Below are 15,200 nucleotides of genomic sequence, written 5' to 3' on the forward strand. Positions count from 1 at the left end.
ACAAAAAGTAAAAACGAATTTAAATAATGCTAAATATATAGCATTTACTACAGACGGCTGGACGTCTTTGAACAACGATAGTTTCGTCGCTATAACAGTCCATTATATAGATAGTATAGAATGTGTTTTAAAGTCATATTTATTAGGATGCTATTATTTTGAACAAGCCCATACTGCAATTAATTTGTCTGAATTTATGAATAAATGTTTCGATGAGTGGGAAATATCTGAAAAAATTAAAATTGCCGTTAGTGATAATGCGGCTAATATTACAAGCGCAATAAGTTTAAATTCAAATTGGCGTCATATGCCATGCTTGGCACACAGCATAAATTTAATTGCACAAAGTGGGTTATCAGACATACAAATTGTTCACAAAAAAGTTAAAAGTATTGTAGAATTTTTTAAACGATCAACAAAATCATACATTAAATTAAAACAAACTCAAACACAAATGGGTCTACCTTTACTTAAATTAATTCAAGATGTTGCTACCCGTTGGAACAGTACGTACGATATGTTCCAAAGGTGTATTGATATTAAAGATCCTTTAATATCAACAATAGCACTTATTGGTAAAGTTGAAAATTTATCATCCGATGATTTTGATATAATGGAACATTATTGCAGTATTTTTAAGCCATTTAAAGAAATGACAGTTGAGCTTAGTTCTGAAAAAGGAGTATCGATTTCAAAAGTCATTATACTATGCAATGTTTTATTATCACATATAAAAAAAAAAATAAAAGAACCCAATTTACCATCTGCCATGTACTCAATGCTTTTAACCATGGAAAAAAAATGCAGAAAAACGATTTAACGGAATTGGAGAACAACGATTATTAACCGAAGCAACAATATTAGAACCAAGGTTCAAAAAAAAAGGCTTTAATAATACAACATCATATGAACGTGCATACCAGAAAATTATTCAAAGTGTTACAACAATTATTCAAATGGAAAAACATAATTTGTCGGAAAACGAAGTAAATGCCGTTCAAGAAAATTCAAATGAAAAAGAACAATTAGATATTTGGAAAGACTTCGACTTACAGGTTAGTTTTTTATTATATATTATTTTAGTAAGTCATAGCTTTATTTGTTTTAAAATAATAATCGATTTTCCACAGGCCTCTGCAACTACTATAATCAGCACTCCAAAATCTAAAGCTATTATTGAAATTAACAAATATTTAAATGAGCCCTTGTTAGATAGGAAATCGGATCCATTAATGTGGTGGAAACAGATGAAAATGGTTTATCCAAATTTGTACCAATTAGCGTTGTTAAGGTTATGTGTTCCCTCAACTTCAGTACCGTGCGAACGCATTTTTTCTAAAGCTGGGTACACTATATCAGATCGACGAAATAGATTGTCTATGAAAAATGCAGAATCTTTATTGTTCTTAAATAGCAATATTTAATATTTAAATTTAATTATTTCTAAAAAAAAGATATGACGTATAATCTATGAAATAATATAATACATTTATTATATTACTTATATTGTATAATTAATTTACATTTATTTTATAAAATGACTTGGCTTATGGTTAATTTAATACAGTTATATAGTTATATGAGTTATATAATATTTACACAAGGATAAGTAAATCTAAAATTCAAATAAAATACAAAATTATTATTATTATTTTACACATATTGTTTTTTATTTTTTTTTTTACATATTTTAGTGTCAGTTACTTCAATATAGAAGTATAAACAATATTGAATATATAATACAATATATGTATATTGTATATTATTATGTTATGATACCTATGCTTCGTTCAATATTGAAATTAAAATAATTTGCTTATCATTTGTTTCATGTGTATTTTTAATTCACGTGTAATTTGATGTAATATGTCATAAATAAAAGTTTATACATTTTTATAAGTTTATAAGTTATATTTTGTAATTTTGTATGTTGAAAATATAATATATTTTAACATCTGAAATTAATGATTTTATTGTCATAGTAATTAACATTAAATACACGAACTTTGTGTACAGGTATATTTTAAAAACACTTATAAAATTGTTACTTTTAGATTATTAATTGTCGAGTATAATACGCGACACGAGTGGCTGAAAAACAGGTTGTGTTTGTTGTAATTATTTGCAGGGTTGCCACAGGTCCTCAATTGAAAAATTCCCTGACTTTTCCAGGTTTTCCAGGCATTATTATAAATTTTCCAGGACTAATTAAGTTTATATAAATTAACTTTCACTGCCTAGACAAAAAATATCTCAAATCAGTTCATTAGAATATGCCCAAAATATTTTTTAATACTTCACAACATATCATATTTTTTTTTTAAATTATAAATTTTTAATAAGTAGCAACTTTCAAATTTGCAAAATAGTAAGAGTAGCATTTTTAAATCTTACCCGAATACATAAATGAAGTACTTAATAGGTTAAATTATGTGTTTTGTGATCAAACATATACAACACTTCATATTAGGTATAAAAATATACATTGGTAAAATATAACACACAAGTACATAACAGTTTTTAATATGTATCTCTTTTAATAATTAGTTAATAAATGTTATAACAAACTCAACAACTTTATTTTAATAATTAATTCAAATAATATAGATAATAATAATCAAACATAACTTAAAACAAATTTAAGTACAATATAAATAAAATATCAATAAATATTTAATAATAATAATAATTGATAGTAATAAAAGGAACCTATATTTTTCTTTCTTTTAGTTGTTACTATTATTATTTATTAAACAGTCACTTTTAGGTATAATAATAGTTATAATTATAAAATATATATTGGTAAAATAAAACATAATACTACACAACTTTTAAGTATAGGTTTTAGTTTAACAAACTCAACAACTTTAATAATTAATTAAAATAATATAGGTAATAATAATCAAACATAGTAACCAATTTAAGAACAATATAAATAAAATATCAATAAATATTTAATAATAATAATCAAACATAACATGAAACAAGTTATAATATATATTATATAAATACTATTTTCTAAGTGATTGGATTTCTTCCTCTAACATATTTAATTGACTTTGAGTGTCTTCTAATAAACGAATCTTTTTCTGGTTTAGTTCTTTCAACAGAACCCCAGCTTTCTTTCTTTTTTCATTTGCTTCTTTTGCTTCTTTTTGTTTTTGTTTTTTATTTTCTAAAGCTTCCTTGTAATATGATCTTGAATTTCTGACATCCATAATCATTTTTTTTGTAATATTAACTTTTTCAACCCCTCCATACTTTTGTATTGCTGCCCACACATGTCTCTGAGCGATAAGTGATTCTTCATGTAAATTTTCAATTAGACAGTCTTTGTTTACAGAGAAGCCACGCTCAACACTAGCATTGCCATGAGACAAAATAAAAATCTGAAATATGTTGGTTAGGTCATTTGATAATACATCAAAATATCAAATAAATACACAAATGTTGATTCTTGAGACTTCTTACCATTTTTAAAAAACGTAGAAGTTCCGAAGATAAATCATACGTGACTCCAATATTTGACCAAAAATAGTCCAATCTAATTTCTCCTTTAACATAAGCCTTAGCTCTTTCGATAAATGATGAATTAGAAAACAGCACAGTAATTTCGCTTTCAATTCGATCAGCTAAATACCCTGTCAACCAATTATTTTCCACAAAAATTGATAATGTAATTTTCAAACGATTATTGGCCATATTTATTGATGCAGCTATGATTTGGGGGTCACAGAAGCTTATTCCTTTTACCAATTTATATTTTAACGGTGACCTAATCAAATAAATTACATAATTAAAAATATATTTCTGTTGATCAGTCATTAAAATAAGAAAAATTATAAATAACTTAGTTACTTAAGCATAAGCTTTGAACATATAGTTTGAAGAATAACTAAGCAATCTACTCTAAATAGTAGTATTTCTTTATCTGTAGCAGTGATTAATCTGAGCGCTTGACGAGTCATATATCCTAAATTAATTTTTTTAGCACCAATATAATTGTCTTTGTCCATTATATTGAGTTTTGAAATATCACCAACCATAATTTCAGGTTTAATAAATCTGCTCAAAAGTAATTTCAGAATATTATTTAAATCAGTATACAAAAAAGGTCCAAGGGGAGCATCTGACTGGTAAGCTTTTAAGAATGGTTCAATTTCTGATGTAATCGTTTGAAAAAATGATAATTTTGCTTTCAAAAACTTATCGTTTAACAGTTTTTCAACCAATTCAAAACTGAATGATGATGGCTTTCTCGGTGTATTTTTAATATTTGTTACATATGTTTCTAAGTCAGGTAAAATATCTAGAGCTCGTTGAGAGACTTCAATATTTTGTAGCCAGCGTACAGCACAAAATTTTTTTGGAAATTTTGAGGACCCACTGGCACTGTAATGAGTATAATCTGCTCTACGAGCTGGCACATCTTTGAATAAGTTATAAATCGATCTAAGAAACTCAATGATGTTCCATTTTGAGGCTTTAATTCCAGTTTTAAAAGCATTATGCATAGTGTGGATACCACATGTCCCTAAATCAAATATAACTGGATCTGTGACATCATTATTATCTCTTAACTCTTCTTTTAAATCACGAAGCACTTTGATGTTTACATTAGGACCATCCATGGAAAGTTGTAATACTTTTTTTAAATTCAAGGAGTTCAGAGATGTCTTAATAGCACTAATTAAATCCACAGCTGTAGTGTGCCCAAGAAAAACTGAAGAATAATATGATGAAGAGACTTCATTGTCTATACTGTTCCAATATCGTATATGTATGTCCATTTGTTCCTTTTGCGAAACTTTATTAAGTGACTCATCAAATGCGACAGTATAGAACTCACATTTTGACAATGTTTCTTCAAATTCTTGTTTAAAATACCTAGCTAGACCATGAGTAATAACATAACTCAGTTTAGTACGCTGAAGTTGTAAGCTACTTGCAATATTGCTGTCTGGAAACATAATTTTCATAATATCAACACTTTTGCCTCCTGACGACATTGACATATGTGTTGAAATAACATGGAGTGCCCAAATAATTTCAGATTTAGTAACTTTCTCATGTTCTAAAAGTAAAGACATAGGCTTCTGAATTAATTTTGGTTGATTTAAACACACTTCTATACTAATATTGGCACAGTCAGATGTAGTTGATATTGCAGACTGAATGTCTTTATTTGTGCAGGCTGATGTCACAGTAGAAGTTCCAATACTTTGATTAGTTTGTAATTTCTTGTTAATTGATGGTTCTAAGAAACTATTTATTTCATAATTTAACTGAACAGCTTTCATGCGATCATTATGTTTTTTAGACTTCATATGGCTCAATAATGCTGTAATTCCCATATTGCTCAGAGAATAACTTTTTCTGCACATATGACAATGAAATGAACACTGATCATTAACGTCTTCTCTTAGCCAAGATTTAAATTCCTCCATATTAAGCCACTGGCTGTTGAATATTGTTTTTTTGTTGTTGGGAGGCATGATTAATTAATATAAATCACTTTTTAAACAAAAAAAAAAGATTAAAGTATTGTAACAAACTAACAACTAACAAGTAACAACAGTAACAAGTAACAACTATATTCCGCACACCGGACCACGAAAATACGAAATACGAAAAATGGCGGTTGATAACAGCCGTACGTCGAACTTCACCCGCCAAGTAGTGTTGTTTCATGTTTGATTAACTCGCTACAACTGAGACTCCGCTTGGAGCGTGGCGGTCGCCGGACAATATCATTATTCATTACCCCCTATATATAATATATATATATATATATATATATATCTTCTCTACATCGTGGCCATAGGCCTATGATTATCAGTTATCAGTTATCACTATACCATAGAAAATATACCACCATTTAAGATAGTATCTGAAGATAATAGATAGATAGTAATAAATGTATATAATCCATGAAGACTATAATAATATAATATTATTATTATTAATATTGCAGTCTTCATAATATAATCTAACCATGGCCAATGACTGAAAATCATACCTTAGGATTATAGAACTAAAACTTTTGAAAATTGATAGCAAAATATTGTGTACCTAACAAAATGTTGTTTTTAAAATGGGAAATTGATAAAAATTCCAGAAATGTAATTTAATGCAGCTCAATTCCCTGACTTTTCCAGGTTTTCCAGGACCAAAAAAAATTCCCTGACTTTTCCAGGTTTTCCAGACTTGTGGCAACCCTGATTTGGTTTGACATCGGTATTCGGTACTCAGTAGGTACTAGGTATTACATAGGTAATAATACTATTATAGGAAAAGTACTGAAAGGAACGATGGAACGAGTCATTTGGAATCGTTCCTTTTGTGAACCTGGAACGAAAGGAACGATTCACTAAAAGGAACGAAAAATCCCATCACTATATTATACTAATGTACCGCTCTCGGCGCTCTCGCGACGACGGCGCACGGGCCCCGTCAACGAGATAATGGGCGTGGTTACTGACTACCGCGACGGCGGCGATACGGCGAACAACGCCATCTCTGGAGCGTTGGACGCGTACAGGTTTTGGTGTGACATCCTCTTAACCCGTCACCGGTATCGCTATATACTGTTACATGATTGGTATCGTGTTAGCGTTACGCTAACATTATCGTTTTTTCGGTTCTGTGAATTATTTGTTGAACTTTGAATAGTGAAACAAAGATAAAAATATTTGTCTAGTTTTATCCCACAATAATTATATTGTTTAATAGCAAAATTAATAATAATATTTATTTATTAATAGCCAATTTCACTCAAATTGTTGTTATATAAATAAAAAAACATCATTAAAAAAAAAAAAAAAACATTATATAAAAAATTAAACAAATCACTTTTTTGTAACAAAATCTATTAAAATAAAAACAAATTTAAAATTATAACTCATCGTTAGAAGTTTCCGAGTTTTCTTTCACGGTGTTGCATGTCGGACAAGTAGGAGTAGTATGTTCTTTACATATATACACACCACATAACGAACAACTGACCTATAAAATATAATATAAAAATAATATAATGTATAAATAACCAATAAATATCTTCATAATGTTACCTTTGTAAAGCGATTTTTTCTTATTGGACAAAAATTACATCTGATTCGTTGATCACTTGTCGAAACATCTGGATTCGGACTTTCTTTATTATTTTGTGAAGTACATCCAGTCATTTTTATTATTTGTTGTCGAAGGAGAAATGATAAACATGGCTGTTCAAGACGTTTTACCATGTAAGGTTTAGTGAGCTCTTGTCCCAAAGTTTTTAAATATTCTCGACGAGTTATCATTTTACCTGTATTTTCACGGTATATAATTTGACTGTTTATCCCAGCAATATTCATCAATGAAAAAAAAATAGTTAGGGGCCATCGACAACTAATTCTTGCCACCGAATACTCGCCTTTCATTTCGTCTACTACATCCAATCCACCTTTAGTACCATTATAGTACGTTATGACTTCTGGTTTTTTTTGGTCACCGGATTCCGGGTCAATGATACCTTGATCATGCATACTTGATATTATAATGACATTTTTATTTTTGTTTGGAGTATAAGATGTAAGTAAAAGGTATTTTCCATATCCAAACAAAGTCGAATTTACCTCTCTTTTTTTAGTTTCTAAAAAAATCGGAGGAATTTCCCTTTTGTTTTTCCTCAAAGTGCCCACTACGGTAAGATTATGATTTTTTAGTAACTCATTAGCCAATGGAATTGAATTGTACCAATTGTCCATAGTAATATTGCGGCCAGTTTTTGATATCGGCAATATTAGTTGTTTTACAATACTTGACGGAGAATTGTCACATTTGAAAGGGCCATCCGGCTGAGTTCCTACGTAAACCTCCATATTAGACGTATAAAATGTACGAGAATCAACGAGTGCTTGAATTTTGATACCGTATTTATTTGGCTTATTTGGTATATATTGTCGAAAACTGCAACGCCCTCGAAACCCTTCTAGCATCTCATCTATAGTGCAATTCTCTCCTACAGTATAATTTTCTTTACATCGCCGAACAAAATCATCGAAAACTGTACGAATAGGTGCTAGCTTGTCTATTGCTCTTCTAACGTTCCTTGTTTCAATATCATCAAATCTAACAGCTCGAAGTAATAAGGAAAAACGTTTTTCTGACATGACTGCCCGGAAATATTCAGGAGCAAAACCTTCAGTACTCCACAAATCGTGTAGGTTCAAATGATTGCTACGCAAATACCCAGCCAAGTACAATAATCTTAAAAGGGCATCTATTTCTTCTTTCGTAGTATCACGCACATCCTTCTTATTTTGATAATTTGCACGGATTTTCGCTAAATATTTATTAGTACACTCAACTATATCTATAACTACAGTATCAGGAAAAAATAACTTCCGGCAATCCAAGACTGATTTGGCATCTCTAGCGATTCTTTTCACTCCGGGCAAATGCAAAACAATATTATGACGACGAGTACGGACGTTAGAAGGGGGATTATTTTTATACCATTTAGTTATTTTATCTTTCCCTAAGAAAAACTCTGGTTCAGAAATTATAGTAATATTTTCACCTGAACGAGAAGGTGATCGACGACGCGCGACGTACATTTGATGTAGTTTGATCGGTGCTTTCATCACTATCACTTTCCACATTTTCAATACAAAAATCAGAATCGGCATCGGTATCATCGGAATCAAATAACGCGTAATCATCCTCAACCTCACTTAACCACGCACACACTTTTTCACAATTTTTGTCCATTATTTAAAAGTATTAAAAAAAATAATAAAGTTCAAAAAATTATAACACGGTTAGTATCGTGCGAGCGGGACGCTAACATAATCGGTACTGCGTACTTTTACCAGTCATAATATCCACATAAATATGTTTTTGTATTGTTTTTGTTGTTATTTTAGTTTATTATTATTTAGATAAGAGGTATGTGGAGTTTCAAAACAATCTATTTTTATTTAAACAAGTGGTTCCTAAAATAAGTTTAATGTTAGCGAAACGCTAACACCGATCCGATGACGGGTTAAGCATAAAATAAATTGCCGCCTTTTAATATAAATATTTTCTAGTCTAAAAAATGTTATTAAATCATACAATTATTGTTTTTTCGTTATTATTTAAAATTTTAATGATGAAAAATAAAAATATACAGCTGTTATAAAAATGCATACATATAAAAAATGTAATTATAAAAAATATGATATAAAATATAAAGATAAAAAACATTGTAGTAATAAATACTTAAGAGTTAATTATTATATTCAAAATTAAATAGTTAATGTCTAGTACTCATCGGTTTTCTGCGCGACTTTTGAGTCGCAAAATCATCTATTATGGCATCGAAGTCCATTTTGTTCACTAGTTCAGTTTCAATTGCCAATAAACTCAATGAATTTAGTTTATCTCCTTCCATACTTGCTCTTAAATAATTTTTTACACGTTTTAACGTAGAAAAAGACTTCTTGACTGAACAATTAGTTATTGCCATACATAAAAGCATACGTAGAGCAATATCTACGTTAGGAAAAACTGTATCTAAATTATTACCGCGTAAGTGTATTGATAACTCGATAACTCCATCATCAATATTTGAATTAATACTTTGAAGGTATGCTCGAAAATGAACACATTCACAAGCGATGATTTTTCTAAATCATCGCTATAAAATTCTTGAAGCTTATTAGCTTTTTGAGTTATTTCTTCTGGTGAAAGTAGTATAAAATTAGTCAAAAAGTCATATTTGTCAAATATATTAGTATAAGCAGCGCATCTTTTTTCAAGTACACTCTTCACTCGGTTCAGTATGGTAAAATATGTTTCTATTCTTATCACTTCCAGTCATATAAACTTCATTTTCTCTTGTCTCGTCTGCTTGACGTTTGCGTCTTTTAGTCCTTACTTTATCAAACTCGTACTCTTCACTCTTTATTTTTTTTGCAAAAATTACATATTCATTACAACATTTATCATTTAGAATAGATGTTATGAATTTACAAATAATGCAGCAATTCTATATATAATAGAGCGATAAACTCTACGATTATGAAATTGAAAAACATAAAATATAAATATTACCACAATCCCGTTGGTCTAAAAACATTTTATAATTAGTTGCATTTATTTTAGTAAAAATGTAATATTAAAAATTATTTGCCGCCCTTGATAAATTGCCGCCCTAAGCCCTAGCTTATAGTGTTTACTGGTAAATACGACACTGGTCAGTTGGAGACTTAACATTTATCAAATTATCACCTTGTTGTACCGTAATAGTATTTATGATATCAGTTTCAATTTTTTCATTTTTTAGCAAACTTTCAATATTATCCAAATATGAAATATTCTAAAACAAAAAAATAAATAAAAATGTATTTTTTTTTACTATACAGTAAATGTTTTGTTTAACTTACTTTTTGTTCTTATTTGATTTTACTTGATTTTATTTTTACCACGTATGTTTTGATTTTTCACCGATTTAACCTCGTTATTCATACTCTCATTATTATAATCGTTCTGAAATAAAATAAAATTTGGTAACTAAAAATCTAGTAAAAATATATACGCTACACATATTTGTTTACATCTTTAAGTATAATACTGAACTATGTTGGTTCGGAGCTGAGGCAGCTCATTGTAAAATAATATTTAAGGACGTAAGCACCACAGTAGAGGGGCAGTGCGGGTTTCGAGTGAGAGGCGAGATATTGGTAAGCAGTTGATAGAGGCCCGTATATTTTTGTGTGTTTGTGTTATGTTTTAATAAAGTTATTTAAATAGTATTATTTGTTCATCAATTATTTCGTGTACCATAGAGAGATAGGTATACTACAGACAGGTATACTACAGAACCAATATCTCAAGCTTTTGATTTACTTCAAGGTGATACATATATGTGCTTGGGATATCTTTTACCTACAATTACTTGGCTTAAAAATAAATTATTGAAACTATCTGTATCAGTGGATAGTTGTAAAGCGTTGGCCGTTGCCTGCTTAGATGGTGTGAATACACGATTTGAACCTATGGTTACAAAAAAATCAATTATACTTGCAGCTGTTACTCATCCTAAATTTAAACTCAAGTAAATATTAAAATTGTTTTTAAGTTTGTATTTATAATTTTTATATTAATTTATTACTAATCAGTTTAATATTTTAGTATTTTATTCTAGGACTCAAACTATTTTTTTTTTTGCATAGTTAACAAATTAATGAATTATTAATATATTTTTCACCTATTAACATATTCATAATATAGTTTTGTTTACTGGAGGGTCAACTTTTTTTTTTCATTAGTAATTTTGATATATTTTTAGCTTTTACTTATTTAGCTATATCTACTTTATGTGTAATTTTTTATTATTGTTATTATTTTATTACTAGGTGTATGGACCCATTTAAAAGAGAGGAAGCTAAAGATCTTTTGTTAAATGAGATTGCATTTAATTGGCAATCACAGACAAACATACAGCCCATTGAGTTGAACCAAAATGTTGAAGAAGATGATTTTCTCTTAAGTGAAGAGTTAGTTTCTGATCAACCCAATAGTGAAGTGGAACATTATTATAATACAGTTTATACTGGCGATTTAAAAATGTTAAATACTTTACCTATGATGAAACAAATTTTTGTGAAGTTTAATACATCTCTCCCATCAAGTGCTTCTGTCGAAAGACTCTTTAGCGTAGCTGGAGACATTTGCACAAAAAAAAGAGCACGTATAACAGATAAACATTTTGAAGACACATTATTATATAAAATAAATATAAAAAAAGATTGATTTAAAATAGACTTTTTTTTTTATTTAAAACTTGAATCACATAAAAGTAACGTCGTTGTAACTAGTTACTTTTGAAAAAAAAGTGTAACGTTACACATTACTTTTGTACTTAAGTAACTAAAAAGTAATCTAGTTACCTATTTTATTTAGTAACTTGTAACGTAACTTAGTTACTTTTAAAAAGTAACTTACCCAACACTGGATATAATTAAGGATGACTGCAAAATAGCCTTTCCGTAGTAATGCTAAAAGTGTAGCAGGGATAAATGACCATCAACCGAGAGTAATATTATATCACATCATATCATTCACCTCACACTGCTCAGCACATAGACACATGGAAAAAAGTTTTTTTTTTAAATATTTCAACTTCACAAAATAACAATAAGTATATATCGTTAGTATAGATATTATTTTTATAAAAAAAATAATAATATAGGTAGGTAGGTGTAAGTTACATATAGAACGATTCAAACGAATACATGGACATTATTATTGTATACGTGTACAATATTCAATTAAAAATTGTTTTTAGAAATATAAATTACAGTATGCCTTCAATTGTTTTAAACAATACACGGAATAGAAAAATCAACAAGGCTCTAGAATCTTTAGAATATCATCGTTCTAACCCAGAAATCACCTTTACAATTGTAGGAGATTATTACCCATTTATGGTAAAGGATCATATATTAAATATTTTAACCGATTCACTTCGAAATTATACATTAGTTGAACTGTGTATACAAAATGTAGGAACCCAAAAGTGGTGTAGCAGTGCATGTTATCATAATGAAAGATCTGGTGGTTTTCGAACTTACAATCCTATATACCAGTTTGTTCGATTCAGTGGCGAAACGACTGTGGTCTTTGAGAAGCGATTGCTTCTCGATTTTTTCAAGGTTTTGGGGTAGGTGGGTGCCGTGGGTCGTGGGTGAAAATATGAAAGTGCATAACCATAACTAAGTATTAGTATTAGTATTTATTACAATTTATAGATATATTCAGCCATTCAGGTAAAGTTACTATTGGGTAAAAGCACTACAGTCCGGCTCACGAAAAGTGAACGTTCAAGGTCGATGGGTGGTGTCCAAATGTTGTTGAAACCAGGGGTTCTCCGTTTTGTACTATGTACCTACCGCTGGCCGTCTCATGATCCATGATTCGTTTTGGCGGAACCATATTCAATAGACATTCCTTTTATGTTAGCAGCTGCTACTCTACCTTTTTAAAAAGCAGACCCTACATTGTGTTTAACATTACAATTGTCATTCTTCGTGAGATCGACATAGTGAAAGCACGTGTTTAGTTAACAGTAATACAATATTCGGTCTGCTTTTGATGTTATAACCATACATAGTTTGTTCAATTAATACTAATATTTAATTGTGAAAATGGCTTTTAAAAACAATGACACTCGTAGTCAAACCAAAAAAGTTATTTTTAATGTGTACAATTATTTAAAAAATCTGGCTACTTCAGATGACGAGGTCTTAAAACAATATTTTAAACAGACTCAAAAAATTACTGCGGACGCGTGTGGTGTATCTCTTATGACAGTAAGACGAGTGTGTGTAGAAGGATCATCTACTACTGACGATGTCTCAGACTCGTCACAACCTGGACCGTCATTTAACTCACCGCGAAAAACGTATAAACGGAAAAAGTATGCCACAGAACTGGAAGATTTCGATAACGATGTTGTTCGACGAACTGTGCATGAATTTTATGAAAAAGGTGAATATCCTACATCAAGATTAATTTTAAATTCTATTCAACAAAACTTTGATTATAAAGGTAGTCTTGCTTCCATGAAAAGATTGTTGACAAAATTAAAATTTACGTATAAAAAATGTAACGACGGACGTAAATTTTTAATGGAGCGAAACGACATTGTTGCCTTGAGGTGTAAATTTTTGCGTACGATGTGTACATTCCGAAAAAATAACGATTCCCGTCCTGTAATTTACTTAGACGAGACCTGGGTGAATCAAAACCACTCTAATACGTATATATGGCAAAATGAAGATGAAACTGAAGGTTTAAAAGTACCAACCGGTAAGGGAGGTCGGCTCATTGCTTGCCATGCAGGTTCAAGTCATTATGGTTTTATTAAGGAAGCAAAATTAATTTTTCGTAGCAAATCAGGCAATACAGAAGACTACCATAATCAAATGAATGCTGAAGTTTTTAGATCTTGGTTCGTACAAATGTTGCAATCCCTTGAAGAATCATGTGTCATCGTCATGGACAACGCTCCATACCACTCAATGTTGGAAAATAATTTTCCAAAAAGCAATGCCCGAAAAGCCGATATACAAGAATGGTTCACCAAAAAAAATATTGATTTTTCTCCACTTGAAACAGTTGCTGAGCTTCGTGAAAGACTTAAAGTCTTAATACCAACCGAAAAAAAATACGAGCTGGATGAATTGGCCCTTAAAATGGGACATGAAGTTGTACGGTTACCACCTTATCATTGTCAGTACAATCCAATCGAAATGATATGGGCACAAGTTAAGAGACAAGTTGCATCTAAAAATACAACGTTCAAGATGGCTGATGTTGAAAAATTAATGCACGAAGCAATAGATTCGGTGAAAAAAGAAAATTGGGTAAATTGCGTTCGTCATGCCGAAAGAATACAGGACGAAGATTATGAAAAGGAAAAACATAGAGAAGTAATTTTAGAGCCTATTATTCTCACAATACGATACCAGGTGACAGCAGTAGTGATGACGACGATGAGGAAGACGACATATAATTTATATACCTACTTTAATTTGAATTATTTTATATTTGTGTTTCTTAAAAATTTTGTGTATGCTAATTTTTTTGTATGATTAAATTGTGATTCTTTTTGGAAATTAAATATTTAATATCAGTAATTAAAACAGTTTATGCATCTTTTCCTAATTGTAACATCCATAGATTTTAATATTATTGTAATGTATATGTTGTATAGTGGTATGAACAATTTAAAAAATCGCGGCAAACGGGTTTAATAATCACTTGTTGAAAACGGCCACGGGGATCGCTGATATCAACGTTCACTTTTCGTGAGCTGGACTATAATGGATCAATTCGTTATTCGTATTATATGTTTAATAAGGTAATAACATTCAGGTTATCAGGTATAAATAACCAACTCGGAGCCGGGAGTAATAATATTATCAAAAACGAGTTCTATAAATATATGGCTCCGTAGCCAATACGTATTACGTTAATGACCTCTGATCAGTATTTCCCAATATTAAACTATGGATATACAATAGATTAGAATTATATAATCTGTGGATACCATATACCGAGTAGACAGACTTTTGATAAGAATTATAAGCAAATAATAATATTACAATTTACAACTATAAATAGTAACTATACTTGTTCGGACTTCGTCAACCTGTTCACGCTGTTAT

At 29.9% G+C, this 15,200-nt stretch overlaps 1 protein-coding gene across 1 annotated transcript; it reads left to right on the plus strand.

The window, feature by feature from the left end:
* Positions 1-454: 454 nt before the first annotated feature.
* On the plus strand, positions 455-1,424 carry LOC149062699 (E3 SUMO-protein ligase ZBED1-like). Its single transcript, XM_089215379.1, has 3 exons — positions 455-629; positions 808-1,055; positions 1,131-1,424. The coding sequence occupies exons 1-3, from the start codon at positions 455-457 to the stop codon at positions 1,422-1,424; spliced, it is 717 nt and encodes a 238-aa protein (XP_089071505.1).
* The last annotated feature ends 13,776 nt before the right edge of the window (positions 1,425-15,200 follow it).

The sequence above is a fragment of the Diuraphis noxia genome, unplaced genomic scaffold (assembly GCF_037042655.1).
Source record: "Diuraphis noxia isolate RWA-SAM2 unplaced genomic scaffold, SU_Dnox_SAM2 contig0001, whole genome shotgun sequence".
In the NCBI taxonomy this organism is placed as follows: Eukaryota; Metazoa; Arthropoda; class Insecta; order Hemiptera; family Aphididae; genus Diuraphis; species Diuraphis noxia.